This window comes from Moschus berezovskii, chromosome 4, assembly GCF_049115385.1.
Source record: "Moschus berezovskii isolate FMDL1 chromosome 4, NW_MosBer_1.0, whole genome shotgun sequence".
Lineage (NCBI taxonomy): Eukaryota > Metazoa > Chordata > Mammalia > Artiodactyla > Moschidae > Moschus > Moschus berezovskii.
In genome coordinates, this window is record NC_142463.1 from 644,382 (window position 1) to 662,686 (window position 18,305).

The 18,305-nt window shown below is 59.2% G+C and overlaps 2 protein-coding genes across 4 annotated transcripts in view; one reads left to right on the forward strand and one right to left on the reverse strand.

The window, feature by feature from the left end:
* Positions 1-635: 635 nt before the first annotated feature.
* On the reverse strand, positions 636-17,758 carry PPP1R7 (protein phosphatase 1 regulatory subunit 7). Of its 2 annotated transcripts, XM_055401746.2 has the most exons (11): positions 17,614-17,673; positions 15,072-15,133; positions 14,522-14,650; positions 11,622-11,677; positions 11,011-11,076; positions 10,360-10,490; positions 9,822-9,984; positions 8,554-8,670; positions 7,649-7,753; positions 4,892-4,978; positions 636-1,618 (listed from the first exon to the last, which is right to left on the reverse strand). In XM_055401746.2, exons 3-11 carry the CDS (start codon positions 14,586-14,588, stop codon positions 1,442-1,444), a joined length of 969 nt encoding a protein of 322 aa, XP_055257721.1. In that variant the 5' UTR covers positions 14,589-14,650; positions 15,072-15,133; positions 17,614-17,673; the 3' UTR covers positions 636-1,441. The 2 variants fall into 2 exon arrangements, with proteins under 2 accessions (XP_055257721.1, XP_055257720.1); XM_055401745.2 differs by lacking the exon at positions 15,072-15,133 and having other exon boundaries at positions 17,614-17,758.
* Positions 17,755-18,305, forward strand: part of PASK (PAS domain containing serine/threonine kinase) — a 34,571-nt gene continuing 34,020 nt past the window's right edge. For both annotated transcript variants that reach the window (XM_055401739.2, XM_055401743.2), the window contains exon 1: positions 17,755-17,867. The gene's annotated coding sequence lies outside the window, so the exon portion shown is untranslated. The remainder of the gene's footprint in view (positions 17,868-18,305) is intronic.

Below are 18,305 nucleotides of genomic sequence, written 5' to 3' on the forward strand. Positions count from 1 at the left end.
GAAGTGAAAACCTGCACAACCTCTACCTCTGAGCCCTGATCTCACCTCCAGCTGTAAGGAAACAGTAAGCCTCGGTTCAGACCACTCATGGTTATTTAGGCACAAGTTCTATGTCTTGTCGGGAACTGTGTCCTGGAGTTTGCAAGACCCCGCAACCAGCGAGGTACGTGCTTTTAACCCAAGTTTTCTGGTTTTGGTGCTGCTGTGGGTTCTTCCTTTGGACTCACTTGTCGCTTGGATGGACTTCTCCACGTCTCCCAGCAAGGGCGTTCAGACCCTGACCCGTGTGTCTCTAAAACACCTCTTTTCTGCCCTCAGACCGTGCCTGGCTGACGGCAGAGTTCCAGGCTTACAGCACAGTATGCAGGCTCTTTCTGGGGCCAGGCCACACCTGAGCCTGCTTTCTGGCCCACAGCCTGCTCGGCCATGCAGGCCACACGGTCCATCCTGTCCCAGATTTGGGTGAGTACTTGGACATGAGCTCACACTCAGCCCATGGGGCAGGGGTCACCTCCGAGCTCTCAACCCCCTTGTGGATGCCCGGCTCTGTGGCAAGCTCCTGGGCAGCGTGCCTGTAGGACTCCCTGTGACCACAGGGACTGTCTGCCCCCTAAGACGTGGCTATGGACGCAGCAGAGGACATGCAGTTTTAATTCCATTTTAACAAACTTAACCTTGAACGATGCAGACACATGAGGCAGGAGGGGCCCACACTGGCCGCTCAGCTCGAGTCTCGGAAGCAGGAGGAGCCCTGGGGACTGCGTGGTTTGGTTCTCAGGCTGCAGAAGCGCGAGTCTGAGGGCCCATGAGATGACAAGATCCTTGTCACACCCAGGGTGACTGTGGGTGTGAGTTTTATAAAGAAAAGCACACTGAAGGGGTAAGAAGGGGCAATGTTAGCGTGGCGACGAGGACAGCTCTCTGGAGACAGTCCTGAGGAGACCCGGTGGGCTCGGGGCCACCAGCGGCCCCACACCATGAGTGCGGAGGCTGCTCCGCTGGCCTGAGGGTTGCGGAGAATGATGGGGGCCCCCGCCCTCCAAGGGCACTGGGGGCTGCGGCACACGGGGCTGAGGCGCCCTCTGCCTGCAGTTTATTGCTAACACTTACAATTTACAAATGGGCATCTACTGGCCCAAGAGACTGCAGAGTTCTGGGCAGAAAGGCCCGAAGGCCCCTGGACACCCTCCCAGACTTGCTGGTTCACCCTCTGGGGGGCTCTGAGACGCCCTGAGAGGAGCACATCGAGGCGGGCCCCCCGCAGGGCCCAGGGCCACAGAGCAGGGAGGGGGCCACCCCGGCCGGTGGGGATGGCCCTGCACACGCAGTTTTCACTCAGTGCCTTTTTATTGCCTTTGGGTTTGTGACTGCTGACACAGTGACACTGCAGGAGCGACGGGCGGGTTAAAACCGTGGCCGGGAGGCTCTGCAGGAGCCGGCCTCAGAACCTGACGAAGGTGGCGTCGATCTGCCGCACGCTAGGCAGGGCCAGCATGATCTTCCGTCGGTACTGCGGGTCCCGCTGCAGGGGGTTCCGCTCCAGGTACACCGTCTCCAGGCTCCTAGCACCCTTGAGCTCGTCCAGGTCGCTCCAGCAGTCCAGGAGGTTGTCGTTCATCTGGGGGGACAGGTGTGCGTCAGAGAAGCCTCGGGACCCCACGGCCCTCACCCTGCCCCATGCAGAAGACAGGCCGGCCGTCCACCCGGGCTCATGCTGGCCTGGCCGCGTCCTGCGGGATGAACCTGGCGGACGCCGCTAAGTCCACGTTCCGGTCCACAGAGGGACAACGGAGCCGCCACACAGCGCCAGCCCCTGCCCTTGGCAGACAGGGTTTCTCAGTCTCGCCTGCTTAAAGAAGACCGTGTTCACAGAACTCCCTGTGGGCCTCGTGTGCCAGCCGCCCTGGGACACCCAGGTTTCCAGAACTCGGAGGCTGTGGAGGCCCCCGAGGCCCACTCCCTGGGGGGCCCGAAGCCTCTATTGCAAAGGGACAAAGGCTGCTCCTGGAGGAGCCTGACCAGCGCCCCGCCCCACCCCTCCCCTCCCATCCACCAGGCCCCACTGGGTCTGTCCATCACCGTCCTCCGGGTTCCCCCATGTGCAGTCACTGCAGGGGGAGGTCGTGGCCCCGGGGCTGGGGCTGCAGCGAGCCAGCCAACAGAAGCTGTCACAGCGGAGCTGCGTGAGCACGGGGCACTGCCCTCAATACATGCCCCTGGGAAACACGCCAGCACCGGCTGTTTCCGCCCTTCTGCGCTGGCCCCACCGTTGGGGTTTGGGGGCCCGGCACCCACAGTCTCGACTGGACAGAGGGCTCTGTTCTCCAATGGGTCTTTAGTGTTTGTTTTGTTTTTTAAGCAGCACTTTATACTTTTCTTTTGGCAAAACGTACAGTCTATAAACATTTTTGTATTTTCTTCCTTAAAAAACATGGCTTCTGTGTTTCTGCTACAGAATATGGCGATAACTGGGGAGTGCCACAAGGCGTGTTCGTAAGCACAGGGCCTGTACCACGTGAAGGTCAGTAAAGCTCACAGAAGCAAACACCTTTCTTTAACACGCTGAGCCCCGTTGCGCGTTCACAGGGGAGGCCTCGGCAGCGGGCTCTGCCTCGACCCCCGTCCTGTGTTGCTGCCGGTGGTCGTGTCCATGACTCGGCCGCACCCCCCTCCCTTCCACGGTCATCTGAGCCAGACGTACACCCCACATGCTTCCCACGCGAGCGCCAGAGCTCTGCTGCCACCGCTGTCCCAGCAGTGACTATGTTCACAAGCCCTAGCTCTTACCAGTTCGGGTGTTCCATAGCACGGCCAGCCTCCCGGCGGTTTTCTTTAGGATTTAGTACAGTGGGCCTGGGGTTTTGCTCAGTACCAAGAGCGCGCTGTAAAGGGCACCTTAGACAAGGTAACTCCCAGACGTGTCTTTGTACTTTTTCAAAATGCGAAACTCAAAGCCATTCACCTGTATCGTCTCCACAGAAACTCTAGAATATCTGGAAGGGTCACATGGGGCGGGGGGTGGGGCACAGTCTGTATGTCTCTCTACTGAGTCCTTCCCAGCTGAGGCGTGAAGGAGCGAGGCGTGGGGAGTGAGCTCCCAGTGCTCTCGTCTTCTAAAGAACCTCCCAGAAGCGCCATTTTAGTTCCTTCTGATCTAGACTGTCTCCCGCCTCCTTCTCAGTTTTTCCTGTCAAATGAAGTGACTTTTAAAGCAAGCTGGCTGCTGGTCGTGCAGAAGGGCCCGTGCTCTGGATGCAGCGGGCTGCTCCCCGTGGCCACGAGCTTGTTCTCCAGCCGCTCCACGCTCGACCAATGCGTTAAGTGGACACACAGGGGAGGTCCCCCCAAAGGTCCTGACCAGCACCCCTCGCAGATGGAGCACACGGGGACGGCAGCCTGTGGCCATCTCATTCCCGGGTACGTGTGATCGCGTGGGCACGGGTGACCCCGACGACTCTGCCAACTCCTGGCAGGTGATCCTGGGCTTGTGTGTGAGCGTCCTGCCTAAACTCACGCTGCTCCTGCTGCAGACACAGCCGGGATGGCGCTCCAGGCACACGGTCTCCAGGGTCTCTTCCAGTGGTTTCTGGTGGCTGACATTTACATACAAAATTCACATTCACGTCCCCTCAAATTCAGCAACACGTGAAACAAAACTGAGGTGTGGGAGAATTCTCAAGATATTTTTCTTACACAACAAAATCACTTGTAGGCTGCTGGCATCAGACTAGGAGTCTGCTACTTCATAGAAAGCTGGGGGTCCGTGAGCACGCGAGCCCTCCAGACGCAGCCAGTCTGCTCACGACCCCGTCACGGGGGGCATCCTGCCCCCTCCAGGCCTCTGTCACTCAGGCCAGCACGGGTTCCCGGGACGATCACCAGGGCGCGAGGGCCGCATCCGGCCGGGCTGGGTGAGGGTGGGCACATGCTGCAGTGCCGGGCGCCCCAGTGCTGGAGCAGCCCAGTCAGGACCCCGGCTCTGGGCTCCTCCTCTGGCTGTGTGGCTCCCTGCCTCTCCAGACCGAATCCCTCTGCTCCGACCCTCCGCTGACCGCCGGCCACGCCCTCCTGTAGGGCTGGGCTGCACACCAGATCGCAGCTCCCGCGGCTGGCTTCGCACCCCAGCCCTTCAGAGGCCGGTCCTGGCGTTGCACCCTGACGGCACCCAAGACCAGTGCCATCACTAAGGGGCAGGGGCGTCCTCACAGCGGGCCGCTGTGCATTAGGGAAACCTGGGTCATTTCTGAGACGGTGAGCAGAGAACACACAGGACGTCAGAGGGTTGGCAGAATGGCTGGCCGAGCAAGGGGCAGGCCGTGGACAACGCAAAGATCTCCGACGACGCAGGCTTTGCACACAGCACTGCCTTCAGGAGTCACGCTCGGGACACGCGTGTGGAACCCTGATACTGCGGATCTCAGCTGGGGTTGACCTGCAACCCCCTTAAAAGAGTCTCGTGGCCTCTTAGGCCTCATTTCTCATCTGCGGGCTCCAGAAACCACACCCATCGCCGTGAGCCCAACACGAGGCATATTCCAAGGTGACCAACCACAGAGGCCCATCCATACCTCCTCCCGTGGTTCTGGGCCATCTGAGCTGGAAGCACGTCCCCGGGGCTGCGCCTGGAAGCCCTCCAGTCACACAGCGATCCTGGGACTAACCCACACGGATCAGGGCTTCTGTTCTCACGTGCCCGGTGATCGACCGCTCCACCTCTGGGCTGGGGCAGGGCCTGACAGCCATGACTTTACCCAGCTCCCCGGTGACGCCGTTGCTGGAAGGCCACATGCAGCATGGGGACCATATCTGCAGCCCCCCGAGCCGCAGAGGACACTCAGGCACCGGGACCCGCTCAGGTGAGCGCCAGCGAGCACATGTGCACTGCACTTACCCAGAATTCCTGCAGCTCTGTCAGGTGGCTGATGTTCTCAATCTTTTTGATTCTATTTGACGCAATGTCCAACATTGTGAGTTTGTTCTAGAACAAGGAGATAAAAGTTTCCTGCATTACCTCAGTTCCACTGTGACTGTGTGGCTATGCACACCGCGCTGGGTGCTGGGCTTACAGCGTGAGGCGAGCTGTCCTCCGCCATCACAGGAAAGGGGGTGCTGGCGGGTGGGGGCATGGCCCTGCCCCTCCTGCAGCCCCCTGCCCAGTTTACACTGAATCCTTGCCGCTGCCTCACTGAGCTCTTGTCACTGGGGTCTGAAACTAGTGCCACTGGACTCCACGCCCAAGACTTCCACATCCTGGTGCAAAGGACCCCAGCGAGATGCCCAGTCCTGGAAGGGCAGGTAATACCTGCCAAAGCAGAGGAGACCTGGGCGCTGGGAGGCTGCCCGGGCCCCTGGGCTGGGCCTTGCGGCGCAACAGGTGTAGCAGTGTTTATCTAGTGCCTGTCCTAAGGAGACATCCAACCCCAAATAAACAGTCCCTCTTCAGTTAAGGCAGAGAACCCAGGGCATGGCGAGGGTGGGGAAGTGCCAGGCCCCACACCGTCCCTTCTGGAAGGGACCCTACTTCCAGCACAGAGAGGAGTGCTCGAGCAACCCATCTGGGTGCTGACATGGGCAGAGGCTGCTTCTTGCAGCAGGCCGGCAGGCACCTGCTCGCGGGGCATGGGGGCTTTGGGCAGACAGAGACTCGGGAGAACCACGCAGGAGGCGTGGGGACGGGGGGGGTGGGGCCCAGCCAGGCCCGCTATGCCCGCTCCAGGGGCTGGGTGGTGTGGGGAGTGCGAGCGCGGGAACTGGCTGGGCCACGGTGTCTACGGCACGTGGAGGTGGTGACCCCCAGGAGACCCCTCTGTGGAGACCAGCCCGAGGGTACCCAGTGGCCAGAACGGCCCCAAACCTCCAAGCACGAGGACCCCATCACATACTTGATGCTACCCTGAGATTTTTTGGGGAGCTGGACAGTGTTCTCAAAGCTCATTCGAAAGCAAACCAGTACTAATTACTTAAAGAAAGGTAAGGAGGGGGATGGGGGTAAGGTGGGGCGGGGAGAGCTAGCGCTGCAGAGACTGCGACGTCCGCAACCACAGTCTCCCCAGTCTCCCCGGGCAGGCGTGCGGCAAGGCCTGGCACCTGGAGAAGCCCAGAGCAGGGTCGCCCCAGGGCAGGGGCGAGCAGTCGTTCCCTGTTTGGGAGAAAGATCACTAACTGCCTGGCCTTGTACCACAAGAGTAAACTCCAGGGAAGTTAAGAGATGCAGCTCAGAGGAAAATACAGGAGAATATTTGCTCTCTAGTTGAATAAAGCCTGTTCCGTTTGATTAGGAGGACCTTACAAAACTACGATGACTTTAAAGCCACAACTCTCTTGTTCTGTTTTGCTGCAAAGGCCCACACAGGGTCCAGTCCTGGGCTGGGCTGACCTGCAGCTCACCTCCCAGGACAACTCCTCAGTCCCACCCTGGCCTGCTGCTCCTGGGGCCGCGCCCTCTCCTGTGCAGACCCTCCAGCTGGCCGGGGGGACTGGTGTGGGGAGGGGGCCCTGCCCAGCCCTGCCCAGCCCTTGCCCAGCCCCGCCTCTCAGAGCCTGGCCTCAATCTCCCATTCTGCATTGCCCAGGCGTGCACCCAGGTTACACACCAGCTCTGCCAACAGTCCAACTGGAAGGCAGGGGAAGGTGACCACACCCACTGGCGGCAAATTCCACCAGCTTTTCCAAAATTCTGTAAATGCTGGTGAAACAAAATCCAGAAAGTGGGTTTCTCCTAGCACCTCACTGATGTTGATGAGGCCCAGGGCCAAAGGCGGCCTTATGAAGACTGAAATACAGTGCTTACCAGGTGACTGACCGGGTTACACCTACTGGCAATTAAAACAGGAAACAACACCCAGTGAAATTGAGTGAGTTCAAGCATTTTATTTGTCTTAATACTGCGCTGAGGAAAAGCAGGCTGGGCTGTGGCAGCTGAGGAGGGCAGGGGCCTCCTGCAGGCTCAGGGCCAGGGCTGTCCCCCCTGCCCAGCATTCCTAAGGCTGTCCTGTGCTGGGGGGGCAGGGCAGGTGTGGAGGGAGGAGGGGTGGGAGGAGGGGGAGGAGGGAAGGGGAGGGAAGGGAGGAGGGGAGGGAAGGGGAGGAGGAAAACAGAGGAGGGGAGGATGGAGGGGGAGGAGAGGGAGGGAGGAGGGAGCAAGTAGGGAGGGAGGAGGGGGAGAGGACGGTGCAGGATGCGGGCCCTCGGCTGGGAATGGGGCCAGGAGGCCGGCGGCAGGGGCAGGAAGAGAGGGCAGCGGCTGTCAACTGAGAGTCGTCTGCGGCACAGGGACGCCCAGGAGCAGCTAGGGTTTCCGTCTTAAAGATTCTAATTGTTGTCAGCCATACCACGCTGCATGCAGGATCTTAATTCCCTCACCAGGGACCGAACCTGCGTCCCCTGCATTGAAGCTCGAAGGCTTAACCACTGGACCAACAGAAAAGCTCCTAGGGTTTAGGGTTTAGAAACCCTCCCAAAGCCTACAGGGCTGTGCACTGACCCAGCCCATGACACACAGCTCAGCTCCACTCAGCACACAGGCAAGGAGCGAGTCGGCTGGCCCCGCTGGCCCAGCCTGAGACGCCCGGAAAGGCCTCCCGGAGAGCCCCTCGAGGCTCTCGGCCTGCCTGCGCCCCCGCTGCCCCGCGGCCGGGCGCGCTCTTACATTGCTGTCCAGGCCCTCGATGGTCTCGATGCCGTTGTGGCTGAGATACAGCTCCCGGAGGTTCACCAGGCTCTGCAGGCCCTCGATCTTGGTCAGCCGGTTGCTCTGCAGGGAGAGTCAGAACGGCGTGAGACTGGGAGGCTTCTGGGGGGCAGGGCTGCGGACATGGGGCTCCTGACAACAGGGTATCGCCCACAGCGGCTGCAGGGGCCTGGCCCAGAGGGAGGTAGACCAGGGCCCTGCGTCTGCTGTTCTGGGAGAAACTCGTGCACAGGGCCAAAGGCTTTGATGTACAATACTCACTTTTCAAAATCTACCTCAAAAGATCTACCTCAGATAATTTAGTTAACTCAAAAATTTCAAAATCAGAATATTTACAATCACTTAGTTCTCACTTCTTTCGGCATCTACCGTAACTTGAGTTAGAACACAGCGCCCGCTTCTCACACAGGTCTGCATGGCACCTGCTTTCGGAGAGGCATGGGGATCGGACAGGTCCTGGGGATCCTGTCCCCATGGCCTGCCACCAATGCCCCTGGGCCCACCGCCATGCACCTGGTCCTGAGGAAAGGAGCCGGGCAGCAGGCACTGCCCAACCACACCCGGGCGGCATGCCCCTGGGCACGGATGGGATGGGACGCGGGGGTCGTTCCCACCATGGAGCCCAGCACGGCGTGAGCTGTGGAGAGACGAGCAGCTCTGGCTAAAAATCGCCCGGACTTTCATTAGAAGAAACATGGCGTGTTAAGAAGGAAACCTCAGGTCCGCGCGTGTCATAGATCTGTGAAGTGTGATGTCTCCATTGCTCACTGACAGCGAAGCCAAGCGCTGCCCAGTGTGGAGACAGTGGAGGAGCAAAGCCCTGCCCCAGGGGACCGCGGGGCGGGAGGCTAGGCGGTCCATACCTGCATGCTGAGGACAGTCAGGTTGGTGAGTGCGTCCAGATTCTGAAGCTTAGTGATCTTGTTTTTCCCCAAAAACAAACTCTCCAGGTTGGTTAACGTGTCTATATTTTCAATTGCCTGTGAAAATCAGGACAAGGCAGCAGTTACTGGGGAAGGGAAAGGGCCCGTCTCTTCGGGCGAGCAGATGGAGCTGCCTGGATGTCGGGCAGGTACTGCCCCTTCTGGGATCCCCCCAGGCAACCTCACTTCAGAGTGCAACCTGAGACCAAGACCCTGGTTGTGTCCTGCGGGTCAGAGCTGCAGGGGCCCTGGGCCTGGGTCTCCGGGGGTGCCCTGCCCCTCCCTGTCTCTGCAACGCCTTCCGCCCTCCTCCCTGCTCTGCCCCGTGCCCCCCAGAGCCCCCTGGGCAGCTGCACTAGTGAGCGCCCCCTGGCAGGCCTCAGGTCCCCGCCTCCTGGGTACACCACTCTCCCACAACAGGCTGGCTGAGCTGTTCCGGCAGGGGAGGCAGCGGGGCCTCCGAGTGCAGAGCAAGCCTCTTCTTCAACCCTCACAGCAGGACGGGGCCGGGGTTGGTCCGGGAGGACGAGGACTTGGAGGGAGGGCAGCCCTGCCTGCCATCACCTGCATCGGCTGTGGCGCGGCCCCCTCCCCCAGGGATGCTGCGGAACACTTTGACGCCTGGACCACTCCGAGTTTCACCTGTGTTGCTTTGCTACTTTCAGCCACACCACCACCACCACTGACAGTCACAAGGAGCCCTTCGCCACAACCACTCTCCTCGGTTTGTATCCTGTCTAGCTCACAAGGGTCAACCTGAGCTGACCAGTGTGCTGGAAGCTCCCAAAAGCTGGAGGGGCATTTCTGGCACGGAGGTGGAGGAAGGGCTCAGAAACCCCGGCCTCAGCCACTCGGCAGGGGTGGACGGGTCAACCATGCACCAGGCTGCGCCTACCCCCGCCCCGGCCCAGAGTGGGGGCCCGTCCTCCTGCTGTGCATGGGTCCCTTCTGTGCCAAGAGGTGCGTCTAAAAACACACCCACCGGCATGTTCAAAAGCAAAGCGCTGGGGGCTGCTGTCGGACAGAGTGCAAGGGGAGGGTCTGCTAAGGGCTACAGCGTGCATCGAACGAGAAGGAACAGAATGCTGTGTGCAGAAGAAAGGGCCACGGCCTCACTAACACCGACCCCCAGTGAGCAGTCGGTCTCGTGAGACACAGCTGAGCACACGCCCCGCACACCTCTGGGCCGCACCCGTGCCCACACCCACCCGTATCCGGTTGGACCCCAGCTCCAGCATCTGCAGTTGGTGCAAGCTGCTTATGTTCTCAATTTTGTTGATTTTGTTGTTGACCAAGAAGAGCTTCTTCAGTCGTGTCAACTTATCAATTCCTTCAATGTTTCTCAGTAGATTAAAAGAGATATCTAGAATCCTGGGAACAGGCAAAGCATTTATTAAGGAGCACAGGCAGCAGCAGCACAGGCCACGCCAAGCTTAGGACGTAGCTGACTTAGAGGCAGCAGCCCACCTGGGAAACATGGGGGCGCGGGCAGGCCACAGGGCCCCCAAAGCCTGCTGCCCTGGCTCCCAGCACGGGGCTGAGGACAGAAGCTGTCTTCTCCCCGAGGGGCCCAGCCTGATGTCTCCAGTCAAAGGCTTCACGTGCAGGCTGGGACTGCAGGCAAGTCAGTGCCCCCATGGAGCCAGGCACAGGCCTGACCACAGGCGGGGGCTCCCCGGGACTGAGTTCGGGGTGCAGGGCTGGTTCTGGGGAGGCTGCCGGGTACCCTGCAGGCTCACAACTCACTCTAGCTCTGTCAGCGCCTCCAGGTTCTCGATCTTCCTGATCTGGTTGTCGTAAAGATCCAGCTCTCGGAGACTCTGCAGCTCCTCCAGGTTCTCAATGCACTTAATCAAGTTCTGCCGGAGGCAGAGAGTCTGGGGACAGAAAAAGGGCAGCTGCCACAGGCAACAGGGAGGCCGGAGGGAGTGCCCGCTGCCCCTGGGCCCGGCTTCCCTCCTGGTTTCCAGAGAAGGCGGGCAGACACCAGCAGGGGCGCAGGGAGGCCCTGGTGAGCGCTTCCTCGGAAAGGGAGGCACTGGGCGACGGGAGGGGTGCTGGTTTCCCAGCAGAGGGAGCGCTTGGCGGCTCAGTTTTGAAAACCAGACTGAACTGTAGTGAGTTAAACACGCACAGTTTGGGCTGCATGCAGCCGCAGGCAGGCTCCGATGGAGGCACCACCGGTCTGAGCCGCCGCGTGAACCTGGGGAGAGCCAGCCAGCCGAGCGTCTGCCCTGTCACCCCGCAGGGCTCAGGACCAAAGGCACTGAGGGACGCCCCCGGTGCCGTGTGCGCCACCGCGCAGGGCTGGTCTGCTCCGGTCTACCTGCACCCAGCGGGCAGGGTGCCCTCTGGGGTCACACGGGCCCCTCCCACGCAAGGACGAGCTCCGCTCACCTTCACTTTCTTCAGCACTTCAAACCCTTCAATTTTTCCAATGCGATAATGATTCAAATCAACATCCTGAAACAGAGACAAAACCTTGCTCAGCTGCACACAAGCACCTGGCTTGGAGCCACGAGGAGGCTGGGAGGTGGAGGGGCTCGGGGAGCAGTGCTGCCTGGAGTCATGGGGACAGGTGACGCGGGCACAGCCAGGCTGTGACAGGCAGCGGCCTGATGTGAGACTGACCCTCCGAACTAGCGGTGCGAGAAGCGCTCTCGCCCGTGCGCCCCTCGTCACCCCTGGGGGCTGCCCCAGGCCGTCTCTTCAGGCAGTCCCGCTCCCGCCTGCGGCTCCTCACTGCACCAGGAGGGTGCAGTCACCTGACTCACATTACGCAGCAGCCAAGGCGCTGCCTCCGCCACACAGTCCTTAGTGTGCAAAGCACAACGCGGATCAAGCACTGGTATTAAAACAGTAAGGCCACAAAGACTGGGCAACCAAGGGAGGCCCAGGCTGCCGGACCGTCCAGCTGAGTCACCTGCTAATCGGCACCTTCCTAAGACACCCCGAAGGCAGGGCACTGTGCCACCAGGCCCCTGGGGTGGCCGAGCAGGCAGTGTTACCTCTGCGTCTCTGTCCAGGCTAATGGTCTCCATATCCACAGGCAGCTCTTGTCCTTCTGGAAAAGGAAGAAGAAAAAGCCCATTCAGAGCGGTTGGTCTCCAGAAGCACATGCCCGGCTGTTGGGGGCCAGCTGGGCTGCGCTGCCTGAAGCGCAGGGCCAGCTCAACAGAGGAAGAACCTTCAGGCAACACCCGAGGGCCTGGACGACGCATGGAGCTGACACCTGACAACAGTCACCTCTCAAGGTTCTGTTTCCTGAATTCAGCTCCTGGCAAAGGTCTCCAAGATTCCACCTACGGCCTACAACTTCCCAAGAAAGGAAATGTAGTCTGAAGCTGTTGGCAGAAGGGCGAGGGGTGACCGAGCCTCAGCTGACTCCAGCCAGGAGCACGGGAGCCGCCTACCACCACCTTCCGGCGTGGCCTTGCAGCAGTACCTGGGGGCAGCCTGCCCCCAGTTTTTCCCTCTGGCCCCTAGTCTTTCCCTCTGGTCTGTGGCAATGAATCAGGTCACTTGAATGTGGGTCATGCCAGGCAAATCAGATGTTCTAGGATGTGCCTTTTATTGCTTTGGAAAATGGCTCTGTATCTACAGACACGTCTCTCTGAAAAAAGGAAAACAAAATGAAGCTCAGTTCAACCGACAGGATCAAACAGCCTTGCTAAATAAGTGAAACATGGCTCTTGCTGAGGAGCCGGGGAGGCTGGGAGCCAGTCTGCCCTGGAGAGCGGGTCTCCAGGGTCCGGGCGGGGCCAAGGAGGGCAGGTCTGGACCGACCGCAGCACACCCGACTGGCAGGGCGAGCCACTCTCCCAGCCTGCCAGGTGCCCAGTCTGGTCACGCACGTAACCGGAGAGCATTTCTACGGAGTCTGCTTTTGTTCTCACAATGTGCTGCTGAAGAAACTGGGTTGCCTGCGTGCACAGCGCCTGGTCCTCGCTGGGCGCGTGCTGCTGTCTGGCCTGTGCCCCAGGGACAATGGTTACTGCCACTGCTCAGCGGCCTCCTGCCTCTGTGCCTTCCCTACAGCAACACCGCCCACATCCTGGCCTCATACCCTCCGGCACCTCCCCAACACGGGCAGCTCACAGGCTGGACTGGAGGCCCTGGAGAGGCACGCCCAACTCACGCCCAACTCGGGAACAGCCTGAGAGACGCCCTGGCCCCACATTGGCTAAATTCATTGTACCACCTTTTCCATAACTGTCAACAATGGCTAATTAAAAAACAAAACAAAACATGTATTTACTCTAGGTCAGCCATAGTTTTACGAAATGTCAACAAACCCAAGAATTAAAGAAAAGGAGTTGGGCAAAACCAAGAGATTGCCCAAAATGATCTCTCTTCAAAAGACAGCATAGCCAACATATGAACTCAAGGTTGCAAAGAAAGACACACCACAACAAAGGCAGGGTGGCCAGGCCACTTGGGGTCCAACCAGGTCACAAGGCCTAAGGGCTCTGTCTGTAACACATGCAGCACAGAGCAGCGTCCAACACGCCCGCTTAACCTTGGAGACAGAAGCTACCAGCCATCCTATCATATATGCTTCAAGTGCTAAAACAATAACTTACAGAAAACAAGTGCAAAGTAACAGCTGACAGGTTTGAGTTTGTTTATTGGAAACCAAGACCTAAACAAGCACAGGAGGGAGCAGGCCCCGCTTCTCTAAGGACTTACACAGGTGCGCCCTCCTGGAGGCAGGAACCCGGGTGGGACCCCGTTCACGAGCCGGCGAGCGCCCACGCCAGGGCTGTAGGCACGCCAGGCAGCAGGACGTGACGGCAGGTGGCGCTGCCCCCGGCCTTCCTGTGACTCAGCCCCAGGGAGAGCTGTCACCCATCCCTCCCATGTGCTTCTCCACCCACATGGCTTCCAGAATGTTGCCTCTGAAGTTCCTACATAATATGAGTCGTACTTCTGTGGTAGTGCCTTTTGCCTTAAAATTAGGTTGCCATAGTTACCAAGCGTCTGTGCTGGCACAGAGCACGACGTTCCTTTAAAGACTAGTTTCACTTTTATTACCGTACGGGGAGTGCACGAGCATTGCTGCCTTAGAGACCCCGCACGGTGGAGATAACCCTGCAAAGTGCAGGGCGCACGAGACCCTCAAAACTGCTACTCAGAGGCCCTGCCCCGATTGTGTGACGGCTTTCCTCTCTCAAGCAGGTAAAACCATAGGCTATCGTCAATATTTAAAAAACAAAGACGGGATTTTAACATGCACATTGTTTGTAAAGAAAGTCTGCTTTTTTCACCTAATAAGTTTTGGACATCCCTCTGTGTGTATGGTTTCTCTCACTTCTTTCAATGGAAACTGATTTTCTAAGCAAACAAAGAAAAAAGGTTTAGATCATGGTTCAGGGGGTGAAAACCCCCATTACAGGCGGAGAACACTTTTTTCATCTCGAAATTCATTTCCTGTTTTTAATCACTAAGAAGACAATTTAGAAGCTGATCCTCAGGCTTACAAGTATGGTGGAGAAGGACTCAGAAATGACTCCTCTAAGATAAAACTAGTCCATGTGACCGAGGTAGAAAAAGGCATACAATGTTTATTTTACTTCAATCTCACTCTCTGAACATGTGGGTAATAAACGATTTCCTGGTTCTGTTCCAGAGGACACATTTGTACCAACATCTCTAGCAGCTGTATTTTCCTTCCGTGAAGTTAGGAAACCACCCATCTTGCCTGCAAGTGCCCTAAGGGTGGAGCTGACTCAGCGAGCACCTCAGAGGGGGCCCTGCTCCGCGCCCTCACCCACCAGGCCCTGTGGGCCTCCAGAGTGGGCTGGGTGAGTGCCCGGTGACATCCCTCCCCCATCCCCCAGGCTGAGCACAGGCAACAGCTCCGGCATCCTGCGCTGAGGAGTTTAAGGCTCTTCCCTCAGCCCGGTACCTTCTGGGTCCTCCTCCCCTCGCTCCTCTCCATCCTTCAGGCTGTGCGCGCTGAGGTCCGCCACCATCCCGCTGTTCTGTTTCTTCCCTTCTTCATCCCCCGACTCTTCTGATTCAACCCGCCTGTCAACTGAACCCACACACATTCATAAGAACGCATATTCACGTTAGGGGACTCTGTGAGGAACATATAACAAACTGACATCCAGCTGGAAGTCAAAAAGACTTCATTCAAGAACGTTTGTTGAATTCAGGTCAACAAACATTTGAGTACTTTCCACGTGTGTCCTGGGCACCATGTGAGGTACCCAGAGGAGGGGAGAACTGGGGTTTTGGGAAGAGGGTAGACCAGGGAGGCCTCGGGTTACAAAGGTGAGGAGCACACTATTCCTGCTCTCAAGGAACTCGTGAAGAACGCCAGGTATCTGGAAGGCCTGGGTGGCTTTTGGCTGAACGTGCTAATGGTAACACGCAGAGAAGCACCTCCTATCCGCGCCCTCTCGGCCTGGATATCCACACAGAGGGGACCGTGTGACCCTCCCGCCACATACCTTCATCCAGGCTCCACTATCCATTTGGCCAAGAAAACCAGCCCAGTTCACAGGCCCACGTTCTGAAAGAAATCAAGACTAACTCAAATCAGACTGTGGGCAGCGGGGCGCTCTAGAAAAGGAGAAGACAGCCAGCAGTGCTCCACGCCCCACACGAGTCACGGTCCTAAACACCACAGCACCATTAACCCAGCGCAGTCCTGTACCGAGTGAGTGCCAAGCTGCCTCAGTCGTCGGACTGTAGCCCGCCAGGCTCCTCTGTCCATGGGACTCTCCAGGCAAGAATACTGGAGTGGGTGGCCACGCCCTCCTCCAGGGGAATCTTCCCCACCCAGGGATCGAACCCATGTCTCTTATGTCTCCTACATTGGTAGGCAGGGTTCTTTACCACTAGCATCACCTGGGGAGTCCAGTTAAATGTGGCTGACTAGTAAAAATCTTTTGGCAAGACTGTCAGATAATTTTCCTTTTTCTTAATTTTTTTTGCAGCCTCTGTGGAAGCCTGTCTGGAAGAGCTGGAGCACTACCAGGCTGCGTGGCATCACCAGTCACAGGGCAAGGATTCTCTCTTCTCTGACCACAGCTCATCTACAGAGGGGCGTGCGTTCTGTGGGGGAGGACGCTGCTTCAACTCCGAGTCTTCCACTGGGATTAGCAAAGCAGCAACCAGGACAGGCTGTTGGCCGAGTCCTGATGAATTCACCTCTAACACCACCACACCCATTCCTTCTTCCTGCAACTCCTGCCAACTGTCTTAGATCAGCTACTCACTACCTGTGGTCTGTGCTCCTGCCTGGCCTCCTAACTGGTCTCTCAGTGGCTTGTCTGTCTGTTTAAATCTATTCTCCAGAGAATCTGATCTGATCCCAGAATCCAAATCTGATTGTTGACTCCCCAAATGTCCAGAATGCCCGTGACTCTTCCTGAGTTTGCACCTTGCCCCGACAGAGACAGATTTGGCCTGTTACTTCCTTTTCGAAGCATCAGTCTCCTCATGAGTAGAAGGAGCCAGTACAGTACCCACATATCAGAGTCACTGTCAGGCACAAAAGCACGTGGATGACATGCATGAAGACACGTAATAAATTAGCCGTCACCAGGCACAGCCTCTCTGTGGTCCAGGCTAAGGGACAGCAAGTCTACTGGGCAATGGTCTGGTGCAGCTGAGCCCAGGGTGGGAGGGGCTTAGCTCATGAAGGGCAGCCAAAGTGAAATATGGGATAGTAGATCAGCATACCAGGTGACTGTGGGGCACTGGGGACAGTACCCTGGCTCAAGGTATTGGCAGGGGGAAGGGGAGAGGTAGCAAATACTTGGAGATACTAGGGAAGTGGGGGCAGCAGAGCTTGCTGATTTGTCGAATGGGTGGCAGCCAGAGAGAAGGAATTGCCTAGGTTTCCTCCCATTTGCCATTTACCAAGACAGGGAGACACTAAAGAGGAAGTGGGAGAGGCGGGAGGGCGGGAAGAAAGCGGATAAGAAGAGGTGCTTCCCTGCTTAGAAAGACCCACAGGTCTCCAGATCCAAAACCTTCCCGAGCTCCTCCCCTCCATCCAGGCCCTCCACCACGTGCCCTGCCTGCCTCACCCGCCTCGCTCTCCTCCAATACCACTGTCACTCTTGGTCACTCCAGACAAGTCACACTCCCTCACACCCCTATGCCTGTGTGTGGTTTCCTTCACCGGAAGCGGCCTTTGCTCTTTCTCGCCCCGTCTCCAGCCTGGCTGACTGGTATAATCCTTCCAGGTGCGGCAGGGAGCTGGTTCTGGCTGCTGCAGCCATCACTCCCAAACAGGCTGCCCCCCCTCCACCCCTTCCCTAGCACTTGACACTGGAAACCCCGGCTTCTCTTCGGGAGCCCTCAGGAAAACAGTAGAGCCAAAAGTACAATGGAGCGCTCAAAGACGCGACGGCTCTCCACTGGGGTTAGGCGTGCATGTAGTTATATACATACATAACACGCACGCAGATTGTTTTCCACAAAGCCAAAGAGCTGAAATTAGTCTTCTGGATGTATTACAGCTTTGAAAACAGGAACCTGTCGATTCTATCACTCAACTCTCGGCTGGGGTCAGCCGTTCCCCTCAACCGGTTCGCTTTCCAGAGGCCCCTCGTCCACCCGCGCCGCGTCCACCAATGAGCTGCCTCGGGCGGGTCCCAGCGAGCCCGCGCCCCGCTTCCCGGTCCGCTGCCTGGGGACCTGCCCCGCGGGTCACGCTCGGGGCTGTGGTGCGAGGCTCCCAGCAGCTGGGGCGGGCGCAGGGGGCTGCGGGACCGCCGCGCCCCCAGCCCTCACCCGCAAGTCCGGCCCTGCGGCCCCCGCCTCCCCGGCCGCCCGCGCCGTCCCGGCCACCGCCGCCTCAGCGCCGGGGTCCGCGTCCGGCCGTCCGGGGCCACCCTCGCCCTGCCGGCTGGCAGATGTCACGGGGCGCGCGGGGCTGGGCCCGGGCCGCCCCGTTTCTCCCGGGCATGACTGGCACGGGCCGGCGACCCCGCCCCCGCCCGCCGGGCCCTTCGGTCGCCGCCCCGCGGGGCCGCTCACCCTCCATCATCTCCTGCGACTGTTGCTGGCCCGCGCCGCGTTCCGCCGCCATGTTGGCTGCTCTTTCCCTTTCCGGAATCCGTCGCCTCAGGCCCCTCAGCCAATCAGGGCTCCCAGCTCAGAGGCTTCCCAGCCAATGGGGCCCTGCGCTCCTGCGCGGCTCGAGAGCCTCATGGGAGTTGTAGTTCACTCGCGAGGCCGCGCGTGCCTCCGCCTCCGCCTCCGCGCCGCCAGTCTCCCCGCCCGGCCGGCAGGTAATGAGCGCACTGGAGGCGGGAAGCGGGATGAGGGCAGGGACGCTCGGGGCCGCAAGCTTGGAGCCGAGGCTGCGGGCGAGCGGAGAGGAGCCTGGGGTCGCTCTGCGCTCGTGGACTGGTGGCGGGACAGGGCAGGGCAGCTCCCCAGTCCCTCCGAGCCTCGGCGGCGGCGTCTGCAGAATTGGGCAAACATTGTCCAGGCGTCGCGGTGTGGACTGAGCCCGTACGAAGGGGCCGCTTCCAGTTAACGCTCAGCGCGAGGCGCCCGCTCTCTTTTCCGGGGCCTGTCCGCTAACGGGACCGGGAGAGCTGGTCGGACCTGGATGCCGATCTAGCTACTGCGGGCGCCGCAGCCCGAAACGGGTCGTGAGCCGTGAGGGAGCCGCCCTCTGCTCCGCGCCTTCAGGTCGAGGCCTCCGAGAGGCGAGGTCCGCG